This window comes from Danio rerio, chromosome 19 (assembly GCF_052040795.2).
Source record: "Danio rerio strain M-AB ecotype USA chromosome 19, GRCz13ab, whole genome shotgun sequence".
NCBI lineage: Eukaryota > Metazoa > Chordata > Actinopteri > Cypriniformes > Danionidae > Danio > Danio rerio.
The window spans coordinates 37,086,942-37,113,525 of NC_141039.2; the positions used below are offsets into that span (position 1 = coordinate 37,086,942).

Consider the following 26,584-nt stretch of genomic DNA (forward strand, 5'->3'; position numbering starts at 1 on the left):
GGTTCTGACGTCAACAGGGATGAAGAGTATGAAAACTTTCCAGTAGCTCCAGCGGTGTATAGATGTGTAAAAGTGCGCATGCCTTTGTGTGTGCGAGCGCGACTCCCATCTGATGAATGGATCCTGCTCGCGTATGGACAATTTTTTAAATCGTCTAATTCTGGATTCAATGCATTTATCAGTCGTGACCAGTGATGTCTTGGATTCTAATGTGGTCCCTACTTTCTGCTTGTGCACCACAGGTAAGAAGCAATCCTATTCATAAGAGCTATTTGTATCGTCATTACATGAAAAATCTATATTTGTCTTATGTGTTCTTTACTTAAACATTATAATACCTACGTAATTTTTATTTGTTTGTTTGTTAGTTGCTTGCAATGACTGTCTAGTTTAAACATGACATGCAGTGGAAATTATATTTGTGTGTAAGATGCTATTAATAAAATAATATATAAAATTATCTAGAACTATATTTCTATTAACAAGGTTTGTTGTCTGCGTATTACAATTAGTTTTATATGTGCATACCTGTACACTTAATATAATCTGAATATGATTCAGATTGGTTTGTATTTGATCTAACTTTGCACAAAAATCAATACACGTCTTAATTAATTATCTAAAATGCACAAAGGATTAACACTTCAATGACGGGAATTCTCAATGAATGACATCATGTTTGACTCATTTAAGGAATGTAATGACAGCATGTAATATTGGGATGTGTGAGAGTTTACTGCCGCCCTGTGGACGCAAATGAATCATTAAAACAATATTAGATTGAATCATTTGAAATTTATGAATCTTAATTCACTCCGTTATGTCTATCAACACGACAGACATTGTTTAAAACCGTCACCCAGAAGGCATACTTATCCTGCCCTAAACTTGACATAGCTGCTACTTATCTGACCCAGGCTATAAGAAGTCAGGGGGTAAAGATCCTACAGCTGTAAACAACAATCTGGATCATTTTGTTTGTCGTATGTAATTTAAAAGCATTGCAGTGTTAAGCTTTTGAAAAATATTTTAAAACAATCTAATTAATATATGTGCAAAAAAAAACTATATAGTGTAGTGTACTAGATGTATTTTAATTCTCTCTCTCTCAACAGATTTATATATTTATTTAAAAAGTATTTTAGTCACCAAACATATTTAAAAATGGAAAGATAATACAATTAAATTCAAGCAAAATATTGCAAAAAATGACAACCTACAAAATCTCAACTAAATAAAAAAAGAAAATTTGCTTCTCTTGATTTTTTTTCTCTTTTTTAAATTTGTATTTAATATTTTTTTAGAACATACATTAGGGTGTACTAGTTTTTGGATCGTTATCATAGTTTGTTTTGTTAGATAAGCTCCAGAAAACCCTTGCTACTTCACCAACGTCACTTTAGAGCTAGTATTTGAATAATTATCTAAACTAACTAGTGCAATGTTAAGAGTGATGACAAAACAGGTGATTTTGCTGACATTTTAAGATTATAAGGCTGTACAGCATGAAATGCCATCTGTTTGGAGACATTTCCCAGTTACTCTTTGTTGCAATCAGGATACCACAATAATTAACATGCAAAAGCCAAAGCAAAGCAAACACTACCAGATTACTATGTTATAAATACAGCACCACATCAGAGAGATCGACTTAGAAAGTCATTGAGTTTCCCAAGTTTGAAATTATGCATACTTTTTTTCCTTTAAGGGATTTATTATACGGTCTATGTCCCCATCTTGTGGCGGAGAGTCAAACTTCTTTGCTCTGCTCAGTATGACAAGCTGATGGATGCCGATGTGCTGTATTTCTGCAATTATGAATATTTAAAGTAGACACTGTGCTTATAAATAAACTGCAAAGTTGCAATCTAAACAACTATTATCGCATTTAAAAAGCCTCAAAAGTAGATTATGTTGTCCAACTGCTGCAATACTTGTCAATCTGTAGTGGGTTTATTGATCTGTTGTCACTCTATGTGGGCGGAGTAATACAGAAGGGTGAAGAGGCTGAGTGCTTAATATTGCACAGCTATCAGCCAATCAGATTGCAGAACTGTTGTATATATAAATTTATACTGTTGTATATTTTTTTAAAAACCTTTATACTTTCACAAAACAGATTTTATTGTCACAAAATCCTTTCCATCACAAAACAGTTACCTAATAACAACTCTTAAGCTTTTTCAGTGATTTGTATTTTTCTAAGATTAGAAAAAAAATGTGATCATAAAGGAGTATAATATATAATAAACTTTTAACTATATTAGATTACACCTACAAAAATGTTTTTTTCAGCAATTAATAAATTTCACCATTTACAGCACATAGAGAAAAATAATTTTGGTGTTGCTACAAAAGCCTAAATGCATCAGAAACATAAACCTGTTGGAACTTGTGTTTCACAGATCCATAGTGCATCTGCTCAGGATTCTTCTAACCTGCTGTCCACTGAAGAACCCATCACCCCGCAGCCCTATAATCGCAGCCAGTACTGCCAATGGCCCTGCAAATGCCCCAAAACTCCTCCCATGTGCCCGCCAGGTGTCAGTCTGCTTATGGATGGCTGCGATTGCTGCAGAGCCTGTGCCAAACAGGTCAGGGAGGCTTGCAATGAGAAAGAAAACTGTGACCATCATCGCGGCCTTTACTGTGATTACAGTGCAGACAAGCCTAGGTACGAAAAAGGAGTATGTGCGTGTAAGTGTCCTTGTACTAACACAACCTTCTCATTAACACTGTCTTCCGCTCTTAGACTAGATTACGATGAAGATTTAAAGGCTGGATTAAGGTGACAGGAAACAACCAGGAAAAGCTGAGAGGAATTATTCATCCTCTTCACCTACATTTTATACGCATTGTCTTGGTATTTTAACTAAGTTATTTGGTCACACTTTATTTTATCGGTCAGTTTGTTGAATTTAGTTACATTGCATCTACATATCAACTAATTCTCATTAGATCATAAGTAGACTGTTAGGGTTGGGGTTAGGGTTAGTGTAAGTTGACAAGTACTTGCAAAGTTTCATATGGTCAGTTTAATGTCTGTTTAGAAGCAGTATCAAGAGATATTTAGCAGACAGTCTAGTAATTCTCAAATGGACCATCAAAATTAAGTTTTACCAGTTATTTTACTATTAAAGTTAGAGATGCAGAATTTTTGGGATCAGTGGAGATCAAAATTCTTTCACAATTCTGAATAGTTAACTCAACAAAATAAAAGTAATTTACCAGAGGTACTGACAAAATTGCTAATTTTTTCAAATTAACCATTTAAAGGCCTTCAATGGTGAAAATCAACGTTTGTAAGCTGCTTGGACAGAACTGTGTGTAGTTATAGTGTGAACCAGCGACCTTCTTGCCTGTGAGGCAACAGCGCTACCCACTGCGCCACTGCGGCACCCAACACACAACCCTGGCTATAAAACCACAAACAGATGCACAGTGTCACAGAATAACAAATGAACTACTTTATGGTCATTTGTTTGAGATAATAATAGTAGACGGTATAAAAGATTTCTTAAAAATATTTGTTTTTGCTGTGAGTGCTCTGTATTGATTACCAGAAGGTTTTGAAGATTTTCTTGAATTGTTCAGTAACGACAACATTTTTAAGGGATTAGTTAAACCAAAAATATTAAATTTATCAATTAATCACACTTAAGTTGTTCCAATCATCAGAGACCTTTGTTCATGTTCATAACAAAAATTAAGATACTTTAAATGAAACCTGAGAGCTCCCTCATCCTCCATTCAGAAGACATTCAGAGTTCGTGTGACTTCAGTGGTTCAACTGTAATCATAAGGAGCCCCAAGAAAATTTTTGTGCACCAAAACATCTGTAAAACTAATTTTGTTTATCTTTTAAACAAAAAGATCTTTTAAATTTTGTTTATCTTTTGTGTACATTTACTTTAGCCAATACAACGCTTACGTGTTGCACTACTGACACTTGTGGCAAATTGTTATAATGTCCATAGTAAATGCACACCCTGACTGGTATTCCCAAGATGAACGGAGGTCTCAGGTGATTTCATCAACATGAGGTTGAGTAATTAATAACAGAATTTTCTTGTTTTTTGGCTGAACTAATCCTTTTATGGTTGCTTGTCCCAACTATACACTCTTATCCCTGTTCTTCTTGATAACTGGATTGTTTGTAGCACCACAGTGATCGTCTCATGGGTGTCTCATGAGCGGGGATTGCAATATTTTGTCGATTAACTGTGCAGCTCTACTCTTTGTCGTTGTTCAGTTCTGCCAGGCACTGGCTGTGAGCACAATGGTGTGATTTATCGCAATGGACAGAGCTTTCAGCCCAACTGCAAATATCAGTGTCTTTGTGTGAACGGGGCGATCGGGTGTGTGCCGTTGTGCAATGAGTCTCAGCCGCCCAGGGTTTGGTGCCAGAACCCGCAGAGGGTTAAAGTCCACGGCCAATGCTGTGAGCTGTGGATCTGTGATGAATCCAGAAGGGGGCGCAAGACCGCACCGCGACACACGATGGCGGGTACGATCTCTGCTCACTGATATAACTGATACACATACAGTATTTAGCAGCCAATGGTAAACCACCATTTTAGACGATGATAACATGTTTTAAAAAGTTTAACTAGGCAAGCTATCATTATTTATCATTGTGTGGTCTGCATGGTCTACAGCTCTGTCCAGCGTGAAGAAGAACTGGCATAAGAACTGTGTGGCCCAGACAACCTCTTGGAGTCCCTGCTCGAAGACCTGCGGTCGTGGCGTCTCTTTACGAATCACCAACAACAACAAAAAGTGTGAGATGGTCAACGAGAGCAGACTCTGCAACATCCGGCCCTGCAATGTGGATATCACGAAACACATCAAGGTACATCAACAACACAAGACTCGAGTTCACTGTCATATTTAAAGGGGTCATGAAATGAGAAGCCTTGATCTTTTGACATATTAGAGGTCATTGTTCAAGAAAAACATCCAGCAAATTTCAGAACTCAAAACAATTTTGTTTGTCTTTAATATAAGCTGTTTTTAGACTATCTGCCAAAACAACAGATTTGCTGTGAGTGGAGGAGAAGAGTGAAAAAAACCCAGCTGGAAATAACTCTAAAGTATGAAAGTCCACATGAACCAAAAGCTGCAACCGTTTATTATTATTTTTATTTTTTTTGTATTGTGATGCAACATCCAGCCAAAGACTGCGCTTTGAAATTCTGTCCATAAAAATTAAGAACAGAATTGGTTGATGTTGTTGTATTGATGTTGTTCTGTTGGCTTCATCGAACATGGACCTTTAGCATGCACTGGGGCGGTTTGCTGCCAAATGTGACATAGCTGGGCTGAGAGTCTGCACCTCCAAGTCTAAGGCCATGGTGCTCCACAGGAAAAAGGTGGGTTGCCATTTCCAGGTTAGGGAAAAGTCCTTACCCCAGGTGGAGGAGTTCAAGAATCTTGGGTTTTGTTCACAAGGGAGGGAAGGATGGAATGTGAGATTGACAGGCGGATTGGTGCAGCGGCAGCAGTAATGCGGTCGATATATCTATCCGTGTGGTAAAGAAAAAGCTGAGCCAAAAGGAAAAGCTCTCAATTTACTGGTTAATCTATGTTCCTACTCTCACCTATGGTCATGAGCTTTGGGTCTCGACCGAAAGGAGAAGATCTTGGGTACAAGCGTCCGAAATTAGTTTCCTTCGTAGGGTGGCAGGGCACAACCTTTTGGATAGGGTGAGGAGCTCTGACACCAGGAGCTCAAAGTAGAGCAACTGCTCCTCCACATCAAGAGAAGTGCTTACCTGGGAAGGTGTTCCAGGCATGTCCCACCTGTCGGAGGCCTTGGGGAAGACCCAGGATACGCTGGAGCGACTGTCTCTTGGCTGACCTGGGAATGACTCGGAATACACCCGAAGGAGCTGAAGGAGGTGTTTGGTGAGAGGGAAGTCTGGGTTTCTCTCCTAAGGGTGCTTTCACACCTGCCTTATTTAGTTCGGTTGAATCGCACTAGAGTTCGTTTCCCCTTTTGGTACGATTCGTTTGGGCAGGTGTGAATGCAGCAATCGTACTCGAGTGCGCACCAAAAGCGGACCAAATAAGCGTACCGAGACCTGCTTGAAGAGGTGGTCTCGGTACGCTTTCAAACAAACCCTGGAGCGGTTCGTTTGTGGTGAGAATATGATCCGTACTAAAACAGGTCCAACCGCAAAAAGTACTGCGACTTTTGGACTAATTCAGCTGCCGTAGGCCGATGCGCTGTGTATTATGGGATATGGAGGAAAAATATTTGTTGACAGTGCTTTACCAACAGAGAGAGAGAGAGGGGAAAAACATTACCTGATGGATCGTTGGTAATATTTCCGCAAGATGACCATGTCGCAGTTTAGCTAAATTAATTCACGCCTCCTCCTGAAATGACGAGCGATGCATTAAACACTGTTTTTCAGCCGCGGCTGCGCTTCATTTCTATAATGTATAGTTTGTCTAAAGCAGGGATCCAATCAGCCAGCGCAGTCGTCCCTCTAGAGTAAAAGGTTTTGTTTACTTGCGGGAGTTCACTGGCATTTTCCCGCACGTGAATTTTGACCAATCAATAAGCAGTTTAGGAAAGATGTTCAACAACATCTGGCCAATGAGAGATGTGGATTTTGTCAGATGACTGCATTTTGGTTCATTTCAACTGGTTCGGACCAAAGCCAGCAGTGTGGTGTGAAAACGACCTAAAGACGGCAGAGGATGCAACAATGTATCATTTATTGCGCTTGGTCCGGACCAAATGAAGCGAACTACAGATGTGAAAGCACTCTAAGACAGCTGCCCCCGCGAACCGGCTCCGGAAAACAGATGAAAATTAAAATACATTTTATTTATTCATGAAAATAAATAAATGAAATGTATTGTGTTGCAGTTCCTAGAGAAACTAATATTAAACAAGAAAACAGTGGGCGTGGCTTGTTTGTTCTACTGCAAGCTGATTGGACGTAGTAAAGTAGTCATTTCATTTAGAAAGATCGGGATAAGAGTTTTGGAAGAGTTGTTACAACCTGACACCTCCACCTCACCATTTCTGTTTGTTGTCAAACTGATATTTGGAGCAGCGTGGTAAAGTATGTCAGCCATGCCTAATACCTCAGACAGACAGAAAATCTGAAAATTGAACTGAAAACAAACAGGAAGTGCATTTTCCAGATTTTAATTTTAGATTACAAGGGCAAATATTTTTTCTTTCTTAATGAAATGCACAAATCTAGCAATGTAAGATAACAAAATCATATGCTTAATTTTGATTTCATTTGTACTTGAACATTGATATTGTGTTATCTTAAAATGAATATAAACATGCATGCAGAAGTTCCCATTGGTGGTCTATTCAAAAAATGTTTTGAAAAACTGCTATCCAATCCAAAAAACAGGTCACGGCCAATTTAAACATCAGTCTTGAGATGCAATATTGTTAATAAATAACCCTGTGCTGTGTCTCCACAAGCCTGGAAAGAAGTGCTTGAACATCTACAGAGCAGAGAAGCCTCAAAACTTCACCATCTCAGGCTGCACCAGCACAAACACCTACCGGCCCAAGTACTGTGGAGTGTGTACAGACGAGCGCTGCTGCATCCCCTACAAATCCAAAACTATTGAAGTCGACTTCCAGTGCCCGAACGGCCCCGGATTCACCTGGCAGGTCATGTGGATCAATGCCTGCTTCTGCAACCTGAGTTGTAAGAACCCTAATGACATATTTACTGATCTAGAACAGTACCATGAGAAGCGGGAGATCTGAAACTGCGTAGATACAGTCAATATGAAGACTTGGATTTATAAAATTGATCATATTTAACAGACAGTTGTTTTAGGGGCATTTTTCTTTATATAAGACATTTTCCTATTGGAAAAATAAAATATATGCCAGAGTAATTGGAGGTTCATTCCTCTGTGGCAACCTTTGATAAATCAGGGACTAAGCCAATGCATAGTGAGTAAGTGATATATATCCTAATTTATGTGATTATTTCATATTAATAAGTGGGTCAAAGTCGAACAAGAATTTTTAAGCATGTAATTTTTCCATGATTTACAGAAAAGACACCATCATTCAATGTAATATTAGTTTATATATAAATAAAACAGCTCTTATCAGGCACATTTAGAACAAGAATCAATATTTGATTGCATATTAAAAGACCGTAATTAGCATCATAATATCGTTCAATGTACCACAATCACTTATTATTTTATATATCAAATAAGTACAGATCAGAATGAGTGTGTTGTTTCATTTTTACATAAATATGTTACACTAAGTGGTAGTGGAATATTTCATCCACAAGTTTTATTTTTGCTAAAACTTTGTACAGTCTAAATTAATCACTTGCTGCAAATACCAAAATGGGACATCATATTTAACCATTGAAAATACACTCACTGGCCACTTTCCTAGGTACAGCTTGCTAGTACTGGGTTGGACCCCCTCTTGCCTTCAGAACTGTTTTAATCCTTTGTGGCATATATTCAAAAAGGTCCTGGAAATTCCTCTGAGATTTTAGTCCATATTGACATGATAGCATCATGAAGTTGCTGCAGATTTGTCAACTGCACATCCATGATGTGAATCTCCTGTTCTACCACATCCCAAAGATGCTCTATTGGATTGAGATCTGCTGACTGTAGAGGCCGCTTGAGTACCGTGAACTCAATGTCATGTTTAAGAAACCAGTCTGAGATGATTCGCACTTTATGACATGGCGTGTTCAGAAGTAGCCATCAGAAAATGGGTACATTGTGATCATAAAGGGATGGACATGTTCAACAACAATACTCTGGTAGGCTGTGGCGTTAATACAATGCTCAGTTGGTACTAATGAGCCCAAAGTGTGCCGAGAAAATATCCCCCTCATCATTACACCACCACCACCAGCCTGAACCATTGATACAAGGTAGGATGGATTCATGGTTTCATGTTGTTGACACCAATTTTGATCCTGCGATCCAAATTTTGCAGCAGAAATCGAGACTCATCAGACCAGGCAACGTTTTTTCTATCTTCTATTGTCAATTTTGGTGAGCCTGTGCAAACTGCAGTCTCAGTTTCCTGTTCTTAGCTGACAGGAGTGGCACCTGGTGTGGTCTTCTGCTGCTGTAGCCCATCTGCCTCAAGGTTCGATGTGTTGTGCTTTAAGAGATGCTTTTCTGCATACCTCCATTTGTAATGAGTGGTTACTTGAGTTACTGTTGCTTTTCTATCAGCTCAAACAAGTCTGGCCATTCTCCTCTGACCTCTGGCATCAAAAAGGCATTTGCACCCACAGTATTGCCGCTCACTGACATTTTCGCTTGTTCTGACCTTTCTCTGTAAAACCTAGAGATGGTTGTGCATGAAAATCCCAGAAAATCGTCAATTTCTGAAATACTCAGGCACCATCAACCAAGCCACGTTCAGTCACTTAAATCACCTTTCTTTCCCATTCTGATGCTCAGTTTGAACTGCAGCAGAGTATCTTGACCATGTCTACTTGCCTAAATGCATTGAGTTGCTGCCATGTGGTTGGCTGATTAGAAATTTGCGTTAACAAGCAGTTGGACAGGTGTACCTAATATAGTGGCCATTGGGTATATATAATCAACTTTTGACAGAGTCACAGTGACAAATTTGTTTGTAAAAATTAATAAGTAGCCCATCGAAAAAGGCAAGTTTATTGACTTCTGTAGTCAAACTACCTTAATTTATGCAAGATGTATGTGTTAATAATGTACAGTTTTTGTAATGTCTTCACATATATGCTCTTATATGACACATGTAGAATGTCATGCATATAACAGCGTTTTGTCACGTAATCGCCAAATAAACAGACAAAAAACAAATCAAGTAACCAGCTTTTTATTTTCCTTTTTTTAATAAATACAAACTGTTATTCCATTAAAAAAGCTGTGCATCAAGTTGTTTTACATCTTTACAAAGCGAGGTGCCTTACCAAGCTGCAAGCATTTGTTTTAATGTATGTGTGTGTGTGTGTGTATATATATGTGTATGTGTGTGTATGGGGAAGAGCAGGTGAGTTGCTTATATTCATCTCTTTCTCTTTCCCGGCGATCTTTCACTCTTTCAAAGCCAAAAAAAAAGAAAACAAAAAAAGCATCCAGTCCCAGTAGAGGAATCCATGGCACATTTTGTTCTGTTGTGCTTGATTGCATAGAAATCATCATCAGTCATAAAAGTTATAAACAAACAAAATATTATAATACTCATATACAGCCATTTTCTCATATTCTTATATCTACAAATTGGTTAAATTTGAACTAATCTCAAGATTCATTTGACCCCATACAAATCATTTAAAATCACTTTTAAGAAATGTCAATCACAATGTTACAAATACAACCCAAAATAACAGAACACTCCCAACATGGAAAACGCAGATCAACACTTAGGAAGGTTAGCATCATGAACAAAAAGAAAGAAAAAAAAAAAAAAAGAAATTCATCTCTACTCTGTGGTCAAACAATCCCTTCAACAAGGTCCATTCAGCATATACAGATTATACAATTAATTATGCGCTCAAACTAGCATGTAAAAGTGTGGTATAATGAGTGAAAACAAATTGCAGACTACAGATCAACAACCAAAAAAAAAAAAAAAAAAACGTGGCCATCTTACTTGGATGATGACCATCACGATGTCTCTGTGCTGCATTGCCTCTAACAACAACAACACCACCACCACCAACAAGACAGCCATTGTGCAGGGTGGAAAAAGAAAAGAAATTCTCCATCCACTCCTTCAGAAACACAGCGCTTCCCCCTGAGGAAATCTAGTCTTAAGCGCACTTTGGCGTAAATGCTCTCCGACTACTGAAATGAGAGGGAAACGGTGTGCGTGTGTGAGTTAGTGGCAGCGCAGCACAGTCAGAACTGATTGGTTTATAATGCATGTGTGTGAGTTTAACAGGACACTTCGGTGGACTTGGGGGTCTGGTCCACAGAACTGTCCATGTTGTCGGTGTGCGAGCGCCCGCGCTGGTTTTCGGAGGTGTGAGCTCGGGCTCGACCCTCGTTGGTGTGCGAGCGGCTGCGGTTGCCCTCGTTGGTGTGTGACCTGCTGCGGTTGCCGTCAAAGGAGGTGATGCTGGATCCGGATGCTGTGCGGGAGCGGACCAGGCGGGTCATACTGGCAGAGGGCACTGAGAGGGAGAGAACAGATGATTAGGACGCACGGCTTAATGATTTTAAGTTTGATTATCAATGTTTGTGTATGATGCTTAAAGGTGCAGCAGGGGATTGTCTTCAGAAGCATTTTTTGTTGTGCTGGTTGAAAGTCTCTTTACATTCCAATAGTACTGATTAAAAGTAAATAATCTAAATGTGTTTATATACATTTTTATATTCTGGGTAAGGCATAAAACTAATAAAATGTTCATCCAATTAAATATTGTTGAGCCGATAATTCCCATGATACTGATAGAGTTGCCCAAACTGTCTGTCAACAAATGTAGATTTCTACATCCACGCAACCGTTCACGCAGATCTGCCATTTGCACATGCACGCATGCCAGGATCATGATGTGCACATGAGAAGGTAAAAACTAATGCTGAATCAAAACTTTTTAAAATCCTAAATCAATATTGGAGATACTTTTGCACGCTGGAGGAAGGACGACACCATGGCTAAAGTATTTATGTTAAGACGGGTAATGTTCTGTTTTAAAACTACTTTAGCCCCCCAAAGCTGATGTAGATTGTGTTGTTATGATTGGGCTATAAGCACAGAAATGTTGTTCAGCCACTGAAATCTCTGCGAATGATACATGTGACAATTTTCAGTTTCATAAGGGACCTTTCACAGCATTATATAAAAAAACTTCATTATTGGTTTAACAACAAGACATCAGTAAACAGCGCTATATTGTCTAGCCTGCTTTACTGAGGTGAAGTTGGTTTTATATTCACTTTGGTTCATTTTTGAACAATGACAATCTGTGACACACTCTATATATTGTTTACCACTACTCTGAATATTCGCTCTAAAATAGCATGCAGGTATGGCTTAGTAATAGCTAAGTGTAATTCCTGCACCCCTCTGGCCAACCACTAAGCATACAGTAGTCGCTGGAGAACAAAACATGCGAGTAAGACCAGCGATCCTTGCATGCATGAAATATTGCACATCCTGACAAGTTTCCTCGCTACAAAACTGAAAAAAATGCTAGATATGATACATTTTTTGTTTTGAATTGTACTATTATAAAAGTACTAAAAAGTCTTGTAACTGGCAAATGACATGATCTAGTGGGTTGTCTATTGTCATCTAATGAGAGTTCGTGATTTCAGGTGGCGTGGCTTTGAATGGCAAAGGAGGGACTGTGTTTTAAAAATATACTAACAGATAGCATTTTGGTAGATTACCTACTAGACCTTAGTTGCATGCACGCAGTAGTTAACATTTGAAGTGGATAATTTTTTGTTTTAAATCTCAAAATTGTAATATGACAAGAATAGAGGTTGTTCAATGGTTTTAGGACAACTTTAAATGAAAGGTTATAATCCACTTCAAATGTTGACTAATATATAAATTATGAACTCATATTCAGATGCACTGCTGATCAAAGTTTAGGGGTTAGGATTGATTTTCTGCTCAATGTTTTGGCAGTTCTGTGTTTGAGTGGGGTATATAAGGACATTAGTATGGTAAGATCTAAATATTACAATGTTGAAACTGATTATGAGGACATGCCCCCTTATAACAACAACAAAAACAACTCCTGTATAGCAGTCCCACAACATTCTGACCATCGGTGACACTCGAATACCCTGTCAGAAAAGTCTAGTGGCTGGCAAGTACCTTTTTACAGTATAGAAAAAATTGAATTGGGATTGGGCCTAAATGACCCTGCAAGTATCGTATTTACTAAATAAAATTAATACATTTTCAATTGTGTGTTTTATTTCATCAGAGCCACATTTCGAAAAATACTTGTAAAATATGAATAGCCTTTTCCCTATGTATGTATGTATGTATGTATATATATATATAAATCTCATTCTCAAAAAAAAAAAAAAAACATAGGCCTACATTTGACAAACATTTCAGCATTAAATCACTGTTTGGGACATTTTTGCAAGAATTTTTTTTTTCAGATTAATATTTTATTTGTTCAAAAAAATATCTATAAAAATATATTTTTTATAGCAATCATAAGTTTTACAAATAAATAAAAACAGAATTTCAGAAATACAATGGTAAAACATTCAGTTTAATGAAAAGCTGTGCATCAGCAACATGGTTTTAGTATTAAAACATTAATGTATGCCTGTTTCATTATATAATGACCTGCAAAAAAGTATTACTTAAATATAGATGCGTTATGAAGGTTACACAAAGGTCAGGGTGAGAAAGTTAGATTTAAAATGAGCAAAACCACACCACTAGAGGGCAGCACAACCTAATGTATTAAGTACTAACGCTAAATTTCACAGAGGTTCAGACAAAACATGGTAAACAAGGCTTTGCTGTATGTTAAAACAGACAACATATTAAGCAAAATACTTACTGTAGCCCATGCCCTGAATGAAGTACTTGAAAGCCTCTGTTAGCTTCCCAGGCTAAAAGACAAGTAAAACCAGAAATCAGTTCATTTATCCACAAACAGCTAATCGTGTTGAAATGGAAAACAGATTTCTTAAAGCGCATGTTGTGGAACAGCTGGTGGCAACAGGTGGAAAGCCGCGTATTAGAAACTAAGAACTGTGTGCCTACGCTGCCCGTAATGAGATTAGCACCGCTTCATCCCTAATGATCATTCAACACCTTGAGCAAACTCGTAAAAGGAATCTAAATGATCATAAATGTTAGAAACACACCTGGTCGACCTGAGGCAGGCCTCCACAGTCAGCCATCTGAAGAAAGACAGAAAGAGAGTTCATTAAAATGTGAGGGAACACAAATGCGTCATTGCTAGCTTCTCATTTTTGGTTTTGCCATTCACACAGGTGTCTAAAACACCCAGTGCTCCATTAACTCCACCGCTCTCAGCACTTATCAGTGATAAATAGGTCATTTTCGGATGCCATAAAGCTAATTTCTAGTCCACCTGAGGGCGGGCAGTGGAAAATGAGGTCAGGGTTGAGCCCCGAAGCAAGCTGGTGTCCATAGCTTCTGCACTACCTGGGTAAATTAGTCACTAGATAATGCTGAGCCATGGGAATCTTATCAGTGTCCGACTTTTCCATGTGGTCTGGGCTATAAATAGCTGCTGGGTTCAATGAAATTACCTTTAGCAGTGTGGTTTTGGTCGGGTCCAGCTTTGTGTTGCACTCGACCTGAAGAGAAAACAGACATGTTCAATATTAATGCAGTCCATATTAAAAATATTTACACACTATTTACTTAAATTTTCTTCTGTCAAATAGGATATTTTGCAACTATTGACTTCCCAAGTAGGAAAAACAAGTACTATGGAAGTCAATGGTTACACGTTATTCATCGCATTGTGTTTAACAGAAGAAATAAATTCAAAAAGGTTTGAAACATGAATAATACACTTTAAATGTTCAAGCTCGCTAAAGCAGGAGGGATTCTGATTGACTGTGCAAGATCTTTCAGAAAGCAATTCCATTTGTTTGTTTCTCTCAGTTTTTAGTGTAAACATTGGTATCTTTTTAAATTTAGAGCCATCTTTAACTCAATATTAATCATTTTAATTGCAGTTATCTGAATTTGAGTGATTTAGTTAAGACTGTTACCCTGATGAAGACAGCTCTCTGCCAAAACAGTTTTTTAAGGATTAGCCATGTGAAAGACTTTCATTTTTTCCCCCACATTCAAGTGCCTTGGTCTGATTTTTGCTGTCTATTCTGATGAATCCCTTACCCAAAGATCACTGACACATTATTTAAGCTACCCCTGAGCATTTTTTGTTTGATTTTGGATAATTAGAAAGAATTTTAATTGTTGTTTGACTTGATCTTTCACTAAATTAAGTGATACATTAAACATTTGGTTTTATTTGCTGTGATTTTGGTTCAGTTCATATTTTGATGGTGTTATTTCTAGAGGTTTAATAATATTTTAAATTAGTTTTTTATATTTTGTTTAAAAATATTAGTAATACCATGTTTTTTTTCCCCCTATCAACATTTATTGGCATAGATTTATTCAATTTTATTGCTTTTGCGACCCTGATTTCAGCAAATAGACTCTATCATTTTAAAATTTAGAGCTGTCTTTAAAACAATATATTAATCATTTTTAATTGTAGTTATTTGACTTTGTGTGACATAGCTAGAAAGATATTACACATTTAATTTCTCGTTAGACAAGATTTTTTTACTAAATTATGTTAAATTATGAAATTATTTTAAACATTGTTTTATTTGCTGTGATTTTAGTTCAGTTCACATTTGATACAGTGTTATATCGATAGGTTTAATAATATTTTGAATGAGTTTTTTTTTTATATTTTGTTTACATTTTAATAATATCATGATTTTATTTCAGTCAACAATTATTTTATGTGACAAATTAATTTAGTTTCATTGCTTTAGTTAACTAGAACCACCCTGATTTCTGTAAATAAAAACAATTTAAAAAGTGGATTGTAAAATACAACTAAAATTGGTTTTCTAAACTTAATTGCACTTATTATTTAAATTTAAATTTGTAATTTACTCACACAATCTCCAAACATCCCCCTGCACCACCCTGCCTTTTTTTCCCTCACTGTAATCTTGCAATGCATTTCACACCAGGCTTGCTTGTAATAAAGGTACACAGAACCTTTTTGCCGTTACACACTGAATGGTTCGCTTTCTCTGTGTATCGTACATCTTTTTTACATTTTCCCTTCTACATTTTTATTGATTTATATTATTTATTTGTTATTATTGTATTGTAGTTGTGGATGCACCCTATACATATACTTGCATTTGTGTGATGCAGCAGGACTTTGATGTTTGCAGACTGTTAGCTATGTGTTTCTACTGTTAAAGCCATAAAGGGGAAATTTGCATTGGGATGTTTGTATATTTGTTTTTTGTTGTTGACCTTTTGTTTTTCGGTTTTGTGCTAATTTATTTAAAAAAAAAAAATCCAATTAAATATTTGTCATTTATATTTGAGTCACCTTAGACATTTCCTTATTTAATCAAATGTAATAAAAATAAACTGGTATTGTCCATAATTATTACAAAAATAAATAAATAAATAAATAAATAAATAAAAAAAACACCACAAATTTAGAAACACTTATTTTATTTTCTATTTTTAAAATAGCTTTCATTCAGGTTTAAACAATGAATAATTATGGTATAATCATAAATGAAAGTTTAAAATAAAACCTACCACAGCATCCACAGCAGGAGAACTGTCTCCAACCACCAGTAGTGCAGGACACCTGAAAGCAAAGCAACAACCCTAAACTTAAAATAATAATCCATAAACAGAAACCCATCCCGCATTGTATAAAAATATTTTTTTATTCTGACTTAGTTTTGGACTTACTTCAGGGTTCTGGCATTAATGTGGCTACCAGCTACAGGCCTCTCAATTTCCAGGTCTCTTCGGCTGTGAAGTAGATGAAAAAAATTGACATCAAATCTAAAACACCATTTTTCGACCAAACTTGTTTGATAGTAGTGCTCTGCTTACCTAGTGTATGACTTGACAAAGAGCTGCAGATTGTACTGGTTCATTTCATTCACAATGTGGTGACGGTACCTGCCAATGAGGTCATGGTTCTGCTGGATTTCCTCCTGAAACAAAATATTTATGATTTAAAAACGCATTTAGTATATTAGATATAGACAGCAGAGTTCATGTTTACTGAAATAAACAGTACTGGCTGAGCAATTGCACCAAATGTGAGCACAACCCAATTTGAAAACCATCTACAGGAAATATGTTCTAGATTACATTGAACTTTACACTTAACCAACCTTTCCAAACAGGTGAGAGATGATCATGTCAGGCATGGCATGAGTCCAGCCAGAGATCTGTAATTGAAGTGTAAAATGAGCAAAACTGGACAGAAACACAAGCATTAAAAACGCAATGAAGTTTAACAGTTGCCACTTACTTTATGTGCGGCCCAGTCCATCCAGCCTTCAGCACATGGGTTGATGTTTATAAGCACGAGGCCCTCCACCATAGCAGGGTAATCCAACTGGAAAAGAAAAGCGGTGTTGGTAAACCCTTATTTATTAAAAGAAACTGCGAGTCATGCTGAGAGACATTTCTCTGCAGCTACTTTAGCCAAAATTATTGCCAAAATCCACAGGACACCTTTAGCTCTCTATCCTGGTTTGATTAAAACTTCATAATATTTCATATTTCATGAATATCATTTCATAATAACAGCAATAATAATAATAATAATAATAATAATAATGAACAAAAAGGAAGTGAAACTCACAGCAAACTTAGAAAGGATGTAAGCACCGGCTCCAATAGCCATGCCGATCACACTCTTCAGTCTATAATATTAAAGAAAACCAGTTAGATAAAGACAAAAATGATCATCTGAAAAGAATTAAAGGGATAGTTCACCCATATATTGAGTACATTTACACATAAGAGCAGGGGTGGACAAACTCGGTCCTGGAGGGCCAGTGTCCTGCATAGTTTAGCTCCAACTCTAATTAAACACACCTGAACATGCTAATCAGTGTCTTCAAGATCACTAGAAAACCATAAGCAGGTGTGTTTGATTAGAGTTGGAGCTAAACTGTGCAGGACACCGGCCCGCCAGGACCGAGTTTGCCCACCCCTGCTTAAGAGAGTACAATTTCTCACCTTCAAGTGGTTTCCAAACATTTAAAGAGCTTAGTTTTTCCGCTGAACACAAGTTGGAAATAAATGCTATGGAAGTCAATGGCTTTTTAACATTCTTTGTATGTTTTTCTTTTGTGTTCAACAGAAACTCAGGTTGACAAAGTTGCTGACCATTTGATAATTGGTGACAATTTTTATTTTGGGGTGAACTATCCCTTTAAATAATAATAATAATAATTAAAAAAACACCTCACCCAAAATGTTTCAGGATTGATGGAAGAGTCTCAGAGAGCTGATCCATGGACGGGTACTCATATCTATAGTGAAAAGTCAATGATTATTCATCTGCACTACACATCCACTCACACTGATACATCTATAGGCAATGTAACTCACCCAGTGGAGAATGTATTGGCTCCTTCTTGCTGTCCTGGGGCATCGACATGACAAACAGCGAAGTGCTGCATGATCTCCTGCATATCTTCATGGCTGAACAAGGTGTCGAAGCAGCTTTTGTCTATTTCAGAAGCATTATGTATACAATTTCAGCTTTATGATTAAACAAATAAAAAACATTATATGGCTGGAGATATGTAAAGGCTTACGGTTCAGTCCAATATCGTGGAAGGTAAGGATGACGGGCCGGTCAGCCTTAGGAACTCCTTTCATGGTACAGTGGATTTTGCCATACGGCGTCTCCACGTCATGTTCCTACACGGGGAAGAGGAGACCGTATGCAGCAAATAAGAAATTGCACAATAACATCAACAATAAAGTGAAAAATAAATATAGAAATATACACTTGAAGTAAGAATTATTATCCTCCTTTAATTTTTTTCTTTTTTAAATATTTTACAAATGATGTTTCACAGAGCAAGGAAATTTTCACAGTATGTCTGATAATATTTTTTTCTTCTAGAGAAAGTCTTATTTGTTTTATTTCGGCTAGAATAAAAGCAGTTTTAAATTTTTTTTAAAAGCCATTTTGGAGTCAAAATTATTAGCCCCTTTAAGCTATATTTTCGATAGCCTACAGAAGTTTTACAATAACTTGCCTAGTTACCCTAACCTGCCTAGTTACCCTAATTAACCTAGATAAGCCTTTAAATGTTACTTTAAGCTGTATATGAGTGTCTTAAAAATATCTAGTAAAATATTATTTACTGTCATCACGACAAAGATAAAAACAAATCAGTTATTAGCGATGAGTTATTAAAACTATTGTTTAGAAATGTGTATAAAAAAATTCTCTCCCGGGGCTAATAATTCTGACTTCAACTGTATGTAATCTGAATGAGAAGAATTCTGTGGATGAATAATGACTAAATATGCACAAACTAACCATGAATAAATGCGTGTATATACATTTATATTTTAAGTACATAAGAAGTTTGAAAAACATGTATATAGTACAAAGAGTTTAGATGCAAAAACCTCTAAGTGCCATCTGAAATGCTTAACATAAGATTTGAATTTTTCTCAGCCTCCTGTTTGATCAGTTATTTCACATTAAAGGCAATAAGAAATGATTGAGGCTACATATAGCGGCCTGAGAAAAATCCTCATTTTAGAAGAACATTACAGATGGCACTTAAGGTTTTTGCATTTGAACTCCTATAACACTTTATATGTAGTGTTATAAGAGTTAAATGCAAAAACCTTAGGTGCCATCCATAATGTTCTTCTAAAATGAGCATTTTTCTCAGGCCCCTATGTGTAGCTTCAATCATTTCTCATTTCCTTTTTTAATAATTTAAAATGTAAAAAAAAATTATCCAATAAAATAAAAACTACACATATTCATTATAAATTACTGAACACGTTCCTGCATGCAACAAGGTAATAAGTGCTGATCAGCACCTGCTGAACAATCCTTAGCTGTATTAATCTCCTCCGCTGTAATTCACTACTACAGCACACATCTCAACAACAGCTTGTGAACGCTGCTTCAGTGGAAACTCCTTTATCGCATTTATATCATGATTTAAAAAGGTTTCATTTTTATTTAACATTAATTTAAAATGAGTACATTATGTATCGTTTCTTTTCCAATGAAGTAACACTTTCCTGCGAATAAATCGAAGACCAACTGCAAACATTTCATCACTCAATGTACTTTGTTTATGAATCTGTAATCCACAAGCTCACAGTCCATCAAATCTGTTTGTCCGATTACATAATGTTCAACCATGTTTTACAAAGCATTAATCCCCAATTATGATGACTCACCAATATTAACTTTACCCATGCAAGAACAACCAAACTGCTCCGTAAAACTCTTAAAAAGCATGAACCAAAACCCTGTACTCACAGCAACTTCAATCTCGAAAACTAATTCCATATCGGAGTCTTCCAGAACCATGGCTGCTGATAATAATTAGTGGTAGTGATGAGAATGTAAGAGTGTAAGATCCGATTGGAAGTAAAGCTCTTGTGTGCGCACTTTGTTAATATTCATCTGTGCGCTGGGTTTTATACTCCTGTTGTCGTCGGGCGACATAAGCCCCAGGCTCCCAGCATGCTTTGCACCAAGATCAAAACAAGTTAATTCTAGTTAATGACATCCGTAAATTGGATCAGCCTCTGTCAGATGCTTGGAGTAGCCTACTCTAGGCCATCGGAAACTTGGAGAAGTCAAGCCAAACTACAATTATGATGTCTGCGTTCAATAATTGTTGCATTTCAACAATAATGCGAGTAGTAGAACTTGACAGTGTTCAATAAACTAACTTTCCTTCATTTTTATAATCGAAAAGCAAGCAACTTTTTACTTTAGAACCACATAGTGACTAAAACAACATTTGCAATCAGAGTCTGTATTTCTGTACAGTAACCCTTTGATTTTACATTAAAGCTCAACACATTATCATTATCAGCACATTATTAATATCCTATTATATCTTTCTAGTCTAAAAGTCCTCAACCTTTTATTTTTGGAATCACATTTTAAATAAAATAACATTTCAAAACATTTTCAGTCTGTATTTCTATCATAACAGAAGCTCAGCATAAGATCGTGGCCAATACGTGCTAGTAATATTCATCTTTACTGTTATTTCAGTCAAAAGCTAGCAATTCTGTATTTATTTAATATGTGAATTAATATAATTTATTTATTCTTACAAAATGAGCTAGCAACTTCTAAATATTTATTTTGAAAGCTCCTCTTGAATAAATAATATTTTAAACTAAAAGTTAGCATGCTGCATAGATGCTCAGCACAAGATTTTGGCCAATATGTGCTACTAATTTACCTTAATTTCTTTTCAGTGTTTCACTGTTTTTCAGTCGAAAGCTAGCAATTTTTCATTTATTCAATATGTTAATTAATAGAAATATGTTTTAAATAATAAAAGCTAGCAACATCTAAATATTTATTGAGAAAGCTCATCTTGAATAAAATATTATTTTCAAATTTAGATTTTGGCCAATATGTGCTACTAATATTCATCATATTCCTTCACTGTTTTTCAGTCAAATGCTAGCAAGGCTTTATTTATTCAATATGTTAATTAACAGAATTCTTTTTTATATATATATATATATAAAAAAGCCAACAACTTCTAAATGTTTATTTTAAAAGCTCATCATGAATAAAATAATATTTCTAAATAAAGATTGCATGCTACATAGAAGCTTATTACAAAACTGTGGCCAATATGTACTATTAATTTACCTTAATTGCTTTTCAGTCTAAAATCTAGCAACTCTAAAACTTTATTTTGAAACTACATCATGATTAAAAACAACATTTCCAGTGAGATTCTATATTTGTATTCATATTTTTCCAGTGCTTTATAGACCATTTTAAGGGATGTAAACAAAATCAATGGTCCTAACGTATTTCCTGTTTTACATTTTTGATTTCTACAGTATCCGAGGATCCAAAAAGGTCCATATAAAGATAAATAATGATGTAATAGCTTTTTTAACATTAAGTTAAGTTGCCTCTTGTTACAGTTATGAAATAGTTTGAGAAGCAGAAAATGTTCATGGGCCAATGACATCACCACATTGAAGTGGTCTTGTTTAACTTGTATAACTCAGCACATGATCATGGCCTATATCTGCAACTAAATCTACGTTTTTAACATCTAAATGCAAGCAATTCCTAGACTTTTTATTTCAGTATGACGCCTTGACTAAAAAACATTTCAATTAAGAGTTGTATATCTCTGCATTTTTCAAATGTTAAAAAATATAGGGAGTTTTCTAACCATTAATCCCACTAAAATCATAAATCATCTCCAAACCGATTGAACTTTAACTTTCAATTCACCTTTCCTGTAGTTAATTTAACACTAGTGACAAACAATGACAAATAAGCAGCAACAGTCATTGAGAAAAGTCTTGGAAAGGACAACGGTCAAAGATCAAGCGGCTGACGCTGCAAAAACCAGCCTCAAGTTGAAGCTCGGGATGCAAAGAAAGTCAAATAACATCTTCAGCACTGACAAGGACACAAACATCTTGTGCTTGGCTTTGTATAGTGACTGAACACAAACATATGTTGTCTCCCCACTGACACTAATCTCTTTAAACGGGACGATCCCTACGTGAGCGCCTCAAGCAGATGGCCCATGTGTCTCTCGGTGGCCCACGTCATTGGCCTAGAGGCTGAACGCTTTTATTAAACACATGACCTGCAAACTTCAGGGCTTTAATCTGTGTGAGGATCAGCACGAGAGGTCTGCTGGATGCAGATCTGTACTGTATCAGTGCTGCTGTAATCATGACCACACAAAGATTGACCGTTCAGATTTTTGAATGGAGAGGATTATTGAATTTAACAAGAACAATTAGTTTATAGAGGTTTTTTAAAAAAAAGTTTTTTTTATATATTAGATTAGGAGAGTATTGCACATTTAAGTGGGGGTCTTTGTAAATTGTGGTAATTTAATATCATAATAGTTCTACACTACCTGACAAAAGTATTGTCGTCAATACCAGTTGTAAGATCAACAAATAATAACTTGACTTCTAGTTGATCATTTGGAAAAGTGGTAGAAGGTAGATTTTTCATTCAAAGCATCTGTTGAACTGCAGCACAATGATCACAATTACTGCAGAACACCTATTGAAACCGACTTGAATCCAAGATTTTCACAAAAATCAGTCAAGTTTGGTGAAGGAAAAATCATGGTTTGGGGTCACTTTCAGTATGGGGGCATGCGAGAGATCTGCAGAGTGGATGGTAGCATCAACAGCCCAGTCACCAGACATGGTGTCAAGACATTTGTGCTGCCCATTACATTACAAACCACAGGGGAGGGCAAATTCTTCAGCAGGATAACGCTCCATCTCATACTTCGGCCACTAGATCAAAGAGACTAAAAGCAAGAAGGTCAAGGTGCTCCAGGATTGGCCAGCCCAGTCACCAGACATGAACATAATTGAGCATGTCTGGGGTAAGATGAAGAAGGCATTGAAGATGAAGCCAAAGAATCTTGATGAACTCTGAGAGTCCTGCAAGAACGCTTTCTTTGCCATTCCAGATGACTTTATTAATACGTTATGCAAGTCATCGCAGGGATGTATGGATGCAGTCCTCCAAGCTCATGGGAGTCATACACAATATTAATTCTTTTTTCACCGCACCATAACACCATGATCATATTTTATTAGGTAAAATAAGCGTAATCTATAGGCCTTAACCTTTCATATAAGCCACTACTGATACCAAATGATCAACTAGTAGTCAAGTTATTATTTGTTGTTTCTAAAACTTGGACAGGCGACAAGACATTTGTCAGGTAGTGTATATAATATAATATAATATAATATAATATAATATAATATAATATAATATAATATAATATAATATAATATATAAAAGCCACTTTCTTTCATAATTTGTAAAAGTCTATTATAAATAAATATAATTAATCAACGTGTTTATTTAATATGCATGAATAAAATACAAATAAAATAAAACAATTTAATTAAATTAAATTGAAAAATTCAATTAAATTCCTAGAAAACTGCTGCACTCTCCTGCACAATTTATTTCTGGAGGGACTATGTGATTTTCAATGCAGTGCACAGAAAAACACAAATAAAATACAAAAATAATATGCTTGCCTTGAGCTCCAATTTCTGGACAGCCTCCCTCAGCCCCTAAAACAGAAGAAGAAGTGTAAGTTATCATGATATTATAAACATACAAATTAGAGCTGCACAATATATCGTTTCCACATCAATATCGCAATGTGTGCATCCGCAATAGTGACATAGCAGAATATGCAATGTTGAGTTGGGATTAGGTTTATCATCTGCATCTATTCTCCAAAATCAGTTCTCCAAAAATGTAAATTTACTCACTTATTTTGCTTCACCCTTTAACTTGTTTAAAATTTATTAGCTTTTTTTTTTAGTTGAATTTAAAAATAAGATATTTTATTAGCTTTTAAACATTTGAAACAAGTGAAGAGTGACTAAATAGTGAGTACATTTTCATCTTTAGGTGAACCCATTAAGGCCTGTGACGGTGTAAACATTTGTATATTTCAGAGTTTGAACCATCCGGCCACAAGAAATTATTATGTTTGTAACTTTTATAAAGATCACATTATATACAGTACAATACAGTGTTGATTATTCAATATCTGTACCCGAATACTCTCCAGAAAACTATAACTCACTTTTATCTTTGTTATATTGTATATATCTATGCTTGTAATTTATTTGTTTGATGTTATTCGAGACTCAATCCCCTACAAAATCACCCCAATCAATGTAAAATGAAGCTTTCTTTTAAGCCATCTGATGAAATTGTATTCGCATCGCAATAAACATCGCAGAAATACAAAATATCAGTCCAAAAATGTCAGAATGTTTCAATATCTTTAAGCCCTAATACATATTATAATAATATAATTATTATAATATACTTAATATATATATATATACATAATATATATAATTTTTTTATATTTATATATATATATATATATATATATATATATATATATATATATATATATATATATATATATATATATATATATATATATATATATATATAATTTGTTTTTGTTTTTTGTTTTTTTTTGTAAAAGACAACAGTAAATTATAGTAAAATAAATTATATTTATGTATATTTATGTATATATATATATATATATATATATATATATATATATATATATATATATATATATATATATATATATATATATATATATATATATAATTTGTTTTTGTTTTGTTTTTTTGTTTTGTTTTTTTTTGTAAAAGACAACAGTATTTCCCATACCTGCAAATCCTTGTCCACAATCAGAGGTTTCGACTCAACCTGGATATCGTCCATTCTCAACGAGGACACCTAGAGGTAGAAAAAAAAAGTGACATAAACAACCACGATAATGTTATCCCTTAATATTTAGCACAATCTTCCTCCAAGGACACAAAAGGAAGCAACAAATTACCATTTCCATGTTTACATAGTGGTGTAATTAGTCTTTGACAGTGGCTGTTTACAACCGTGGAATCACAACACTAAATAATATTACCCTTGATCATTTGAGGCGATTTACATGTTTGTTTTTTTTAAGATTTTACTTTTTTTTTAATAAGTTTTGCTTAATCTAATCTCATTCTTGTGCAACAATTATATTAATGTAGATGCATATAAAAATGGTCTTTGAAACTAAAAACCAAAACAAATCCATTGCATTACTTACATTTGAATGCATTGTGTTTAGGTTTTGTACTCTTTTGCATTGTCATTTACTTTGTGTTTTGATTTTGCGGATCATACATTTGGAAAGGCGAGAGTTTGAATGTCAATGCGCATAAAAATGGAGCGAGGGCTTGAACAGGCTCTTTGTCTGGTTGAGGTTTCTAAAGGTCACATGTCAGGCTTTTCCTCTGTATCGGGTTTGGACACGACACACAGGAAGCCACTGACACAGCTGCTTCCACGACTCCAGCAAACCCTCCACCCATTTAACACCAGCCATTTTTTCAGATCTACACCAAAGCCAGCATGTAGGCCTTTGTGTCTTATCATCCCCCAGGTTCAAGGAGTGATCCTGTACTGAAATCCTGTGAAAAAGCAACGATTGATTTTTTTGATTCGCAGACGACTAGCTCTGGGAACCCAGCCAAACGCTTTATAAAGAGGAGTTTTAGAGGTTCAAAAGCGTGATTGTGCAGTCCGTCATTTGCTGAGGTTTCTACTGAAGCCCCCTACACAAATTCTTGCCCTGGATCATGTGAGAGCTCAAATTACTTATGAATACGAGACTCTTTTAGATGAAAACAGTTTGAGCCTTTGAATTCAAATTATATGATCAAAATAAAGGATGAAGATTCATTCATATAAAAGACAAATATATTTTTTTTTATTCAAAGGTCCTGCTATATGTATCTGCATGTCAATCACTTTTTATTACCAAGGTGTGAATAGTTTTAAAGGTATTAAAAAAACCAATTTAAGTTGTCGATTAAAGTCTTTATACTGATTTTTATAAGACATTTTTTATATCAAAATGATGTTTCATTTACATGTGCTCCAAAGAGCCTCTTTCTTTCAATGATTTATAAAAAATTATGCGGTGCTCAAGAAAACGCCACTGACACATTCTGTACTGCAAAGTCTATGTGTTATTCAAAGAAGCTAAAGCTAAATTGTCAGAGTTGTATAGTCTCAAATGTACTTCAAAATCAAACTACCATAATAAATGCATCTATTTAAACGAATAGCAGAGTTTCTGCAAACACATCTATATTGCCAAGATCAGATGCTTTCCTAACTGCTTTTTCCTTACTGCTGTCATTTACTTAAAAATCTAAACAACATATGTATTTTTATTATATTATAACATCTTCTAAAGTAACACCAAAAAGAAA

General features: G+C 35.5%; 2 protein-coding genes across 7 annotated transcripts in view; one reads left to right on the top strand and one right to left on the bottom strand.

The window, feature by feature from the left end:
• ccn4a (cellular communication network factor 4a) lies at positions 1-9,831 on the top strand. 2 transcript variants are annotated; one of them, XM_087294620.1, is made up of 5 exons: positions 1-242; positions 2,406-2,674; positions 4,253-4,507; positions 4,659-4,852; positions 7,460-9,831. In XM_087294620.1, the coding sequence occupies exons 2-5, from the start codon at positions 2,560-2,562 to the stop codon at positions 7,751-7,753; spliced, it is 858 nt and encodes a 285-aa protein (XP_087150746.1). In that variant the 5' UTR covers positions 1-242; positions 2,406-2,559; the 3' UTR covers positions 7,754-9,831.
• ndrg1a (N-myc downstream regulated 1a) overlaps positions 9,832-26,584 on the bottom strand; it is a 27,578-nt gene continuing 10,825 nt past the window's right edge. For 2 of the 5 annotated variants that reach the window (XM_087295065.1, NM_213348.3), the window contains exons 2-16: positions 24,987-25,055; positions 23,813-23,848; positions 18,337-18,442; positions 18,128-18,248; positions 17,986-18,048; positions 17,373-17,433; positions 17,037-17,123; positions 16,897-16,953; positions 16,610-16,713; positions 16,463-16,525; positions 16,304-16,355; positions 14,236-14,283; positions 13,825-13,860; positions 13,515-13,566; positions 9,832-11,147 (exon numbers count right to left, since the gene is read on the bottom strand). In XM_087295065.1, coding sequence (XP_087151191.1) covers positions 10,909-11,147; positions 13,515-13,566; positions 13,825-13,860; positions 14,236-14,283; positions 16,304-16,355; positions 16,463-16,525; positions 16,610-16,713; positions 16,897-16,953; positions 17,037-17,123; positions 17,373-17,433; positions 17,986-18,048; positions 18,128-18,248; positions 18,337-18,442; positions 23,813-23,848; positions 24,987-25,040 — 1,179 coding nt within the window. In that variant the 5' untranslated portion in view covers positions 25,041-25,055 and the 3' untranslated portion in view covers positions 9,832-10,908. Of the gene's footprint in view, positions 11,148-12,887; positions 13,065-13,234; positions 13,567-13,824; positions 13,861-14,235; positions 14,284-16,303; positions 16,356-16,462; positions 16,526-16,609; positions 16,714-16,896; positions 16,954-17,036; positions 17,124-17,372; positions 17,434-17,985; positions 18,049-18,127; positions 18,249-18,336; positions 18,443-20,042; positions 20,178-23,812; positions 23,849-24,986; positions 25,056-26,584 lie in introns of those variants that run through there. The other 3 variants (XR_015516244.1, NM_001128353.1, XR_015516245.1) reach the window with 3 other exon arrangements.

Bases quoted from the DNA above. Each gene is read 5' to 3' on its own strand.
- ccn4a (XM_087294620.1), top strand. From the start codon at position 2,560: ATGGCTGCGATTGCTGCAGAGCCTGTGCCAAACAGGTCAGGGAGGCTT. The intron at 4,508-4,658 runs GTACGATCTCTG...CATGGTCTACAG, and splicing joins ACCGCGACACACGATGGCGG to CTCTGTCCAGCGTGAAGAAG. The intron at 4,853-7,459 runs GTACATCAACAA...TGTCTCCACAAG, and splicing joins ATATCACGAAACACATCAAG to CCTGGAAAGAAGTGCTTGAA.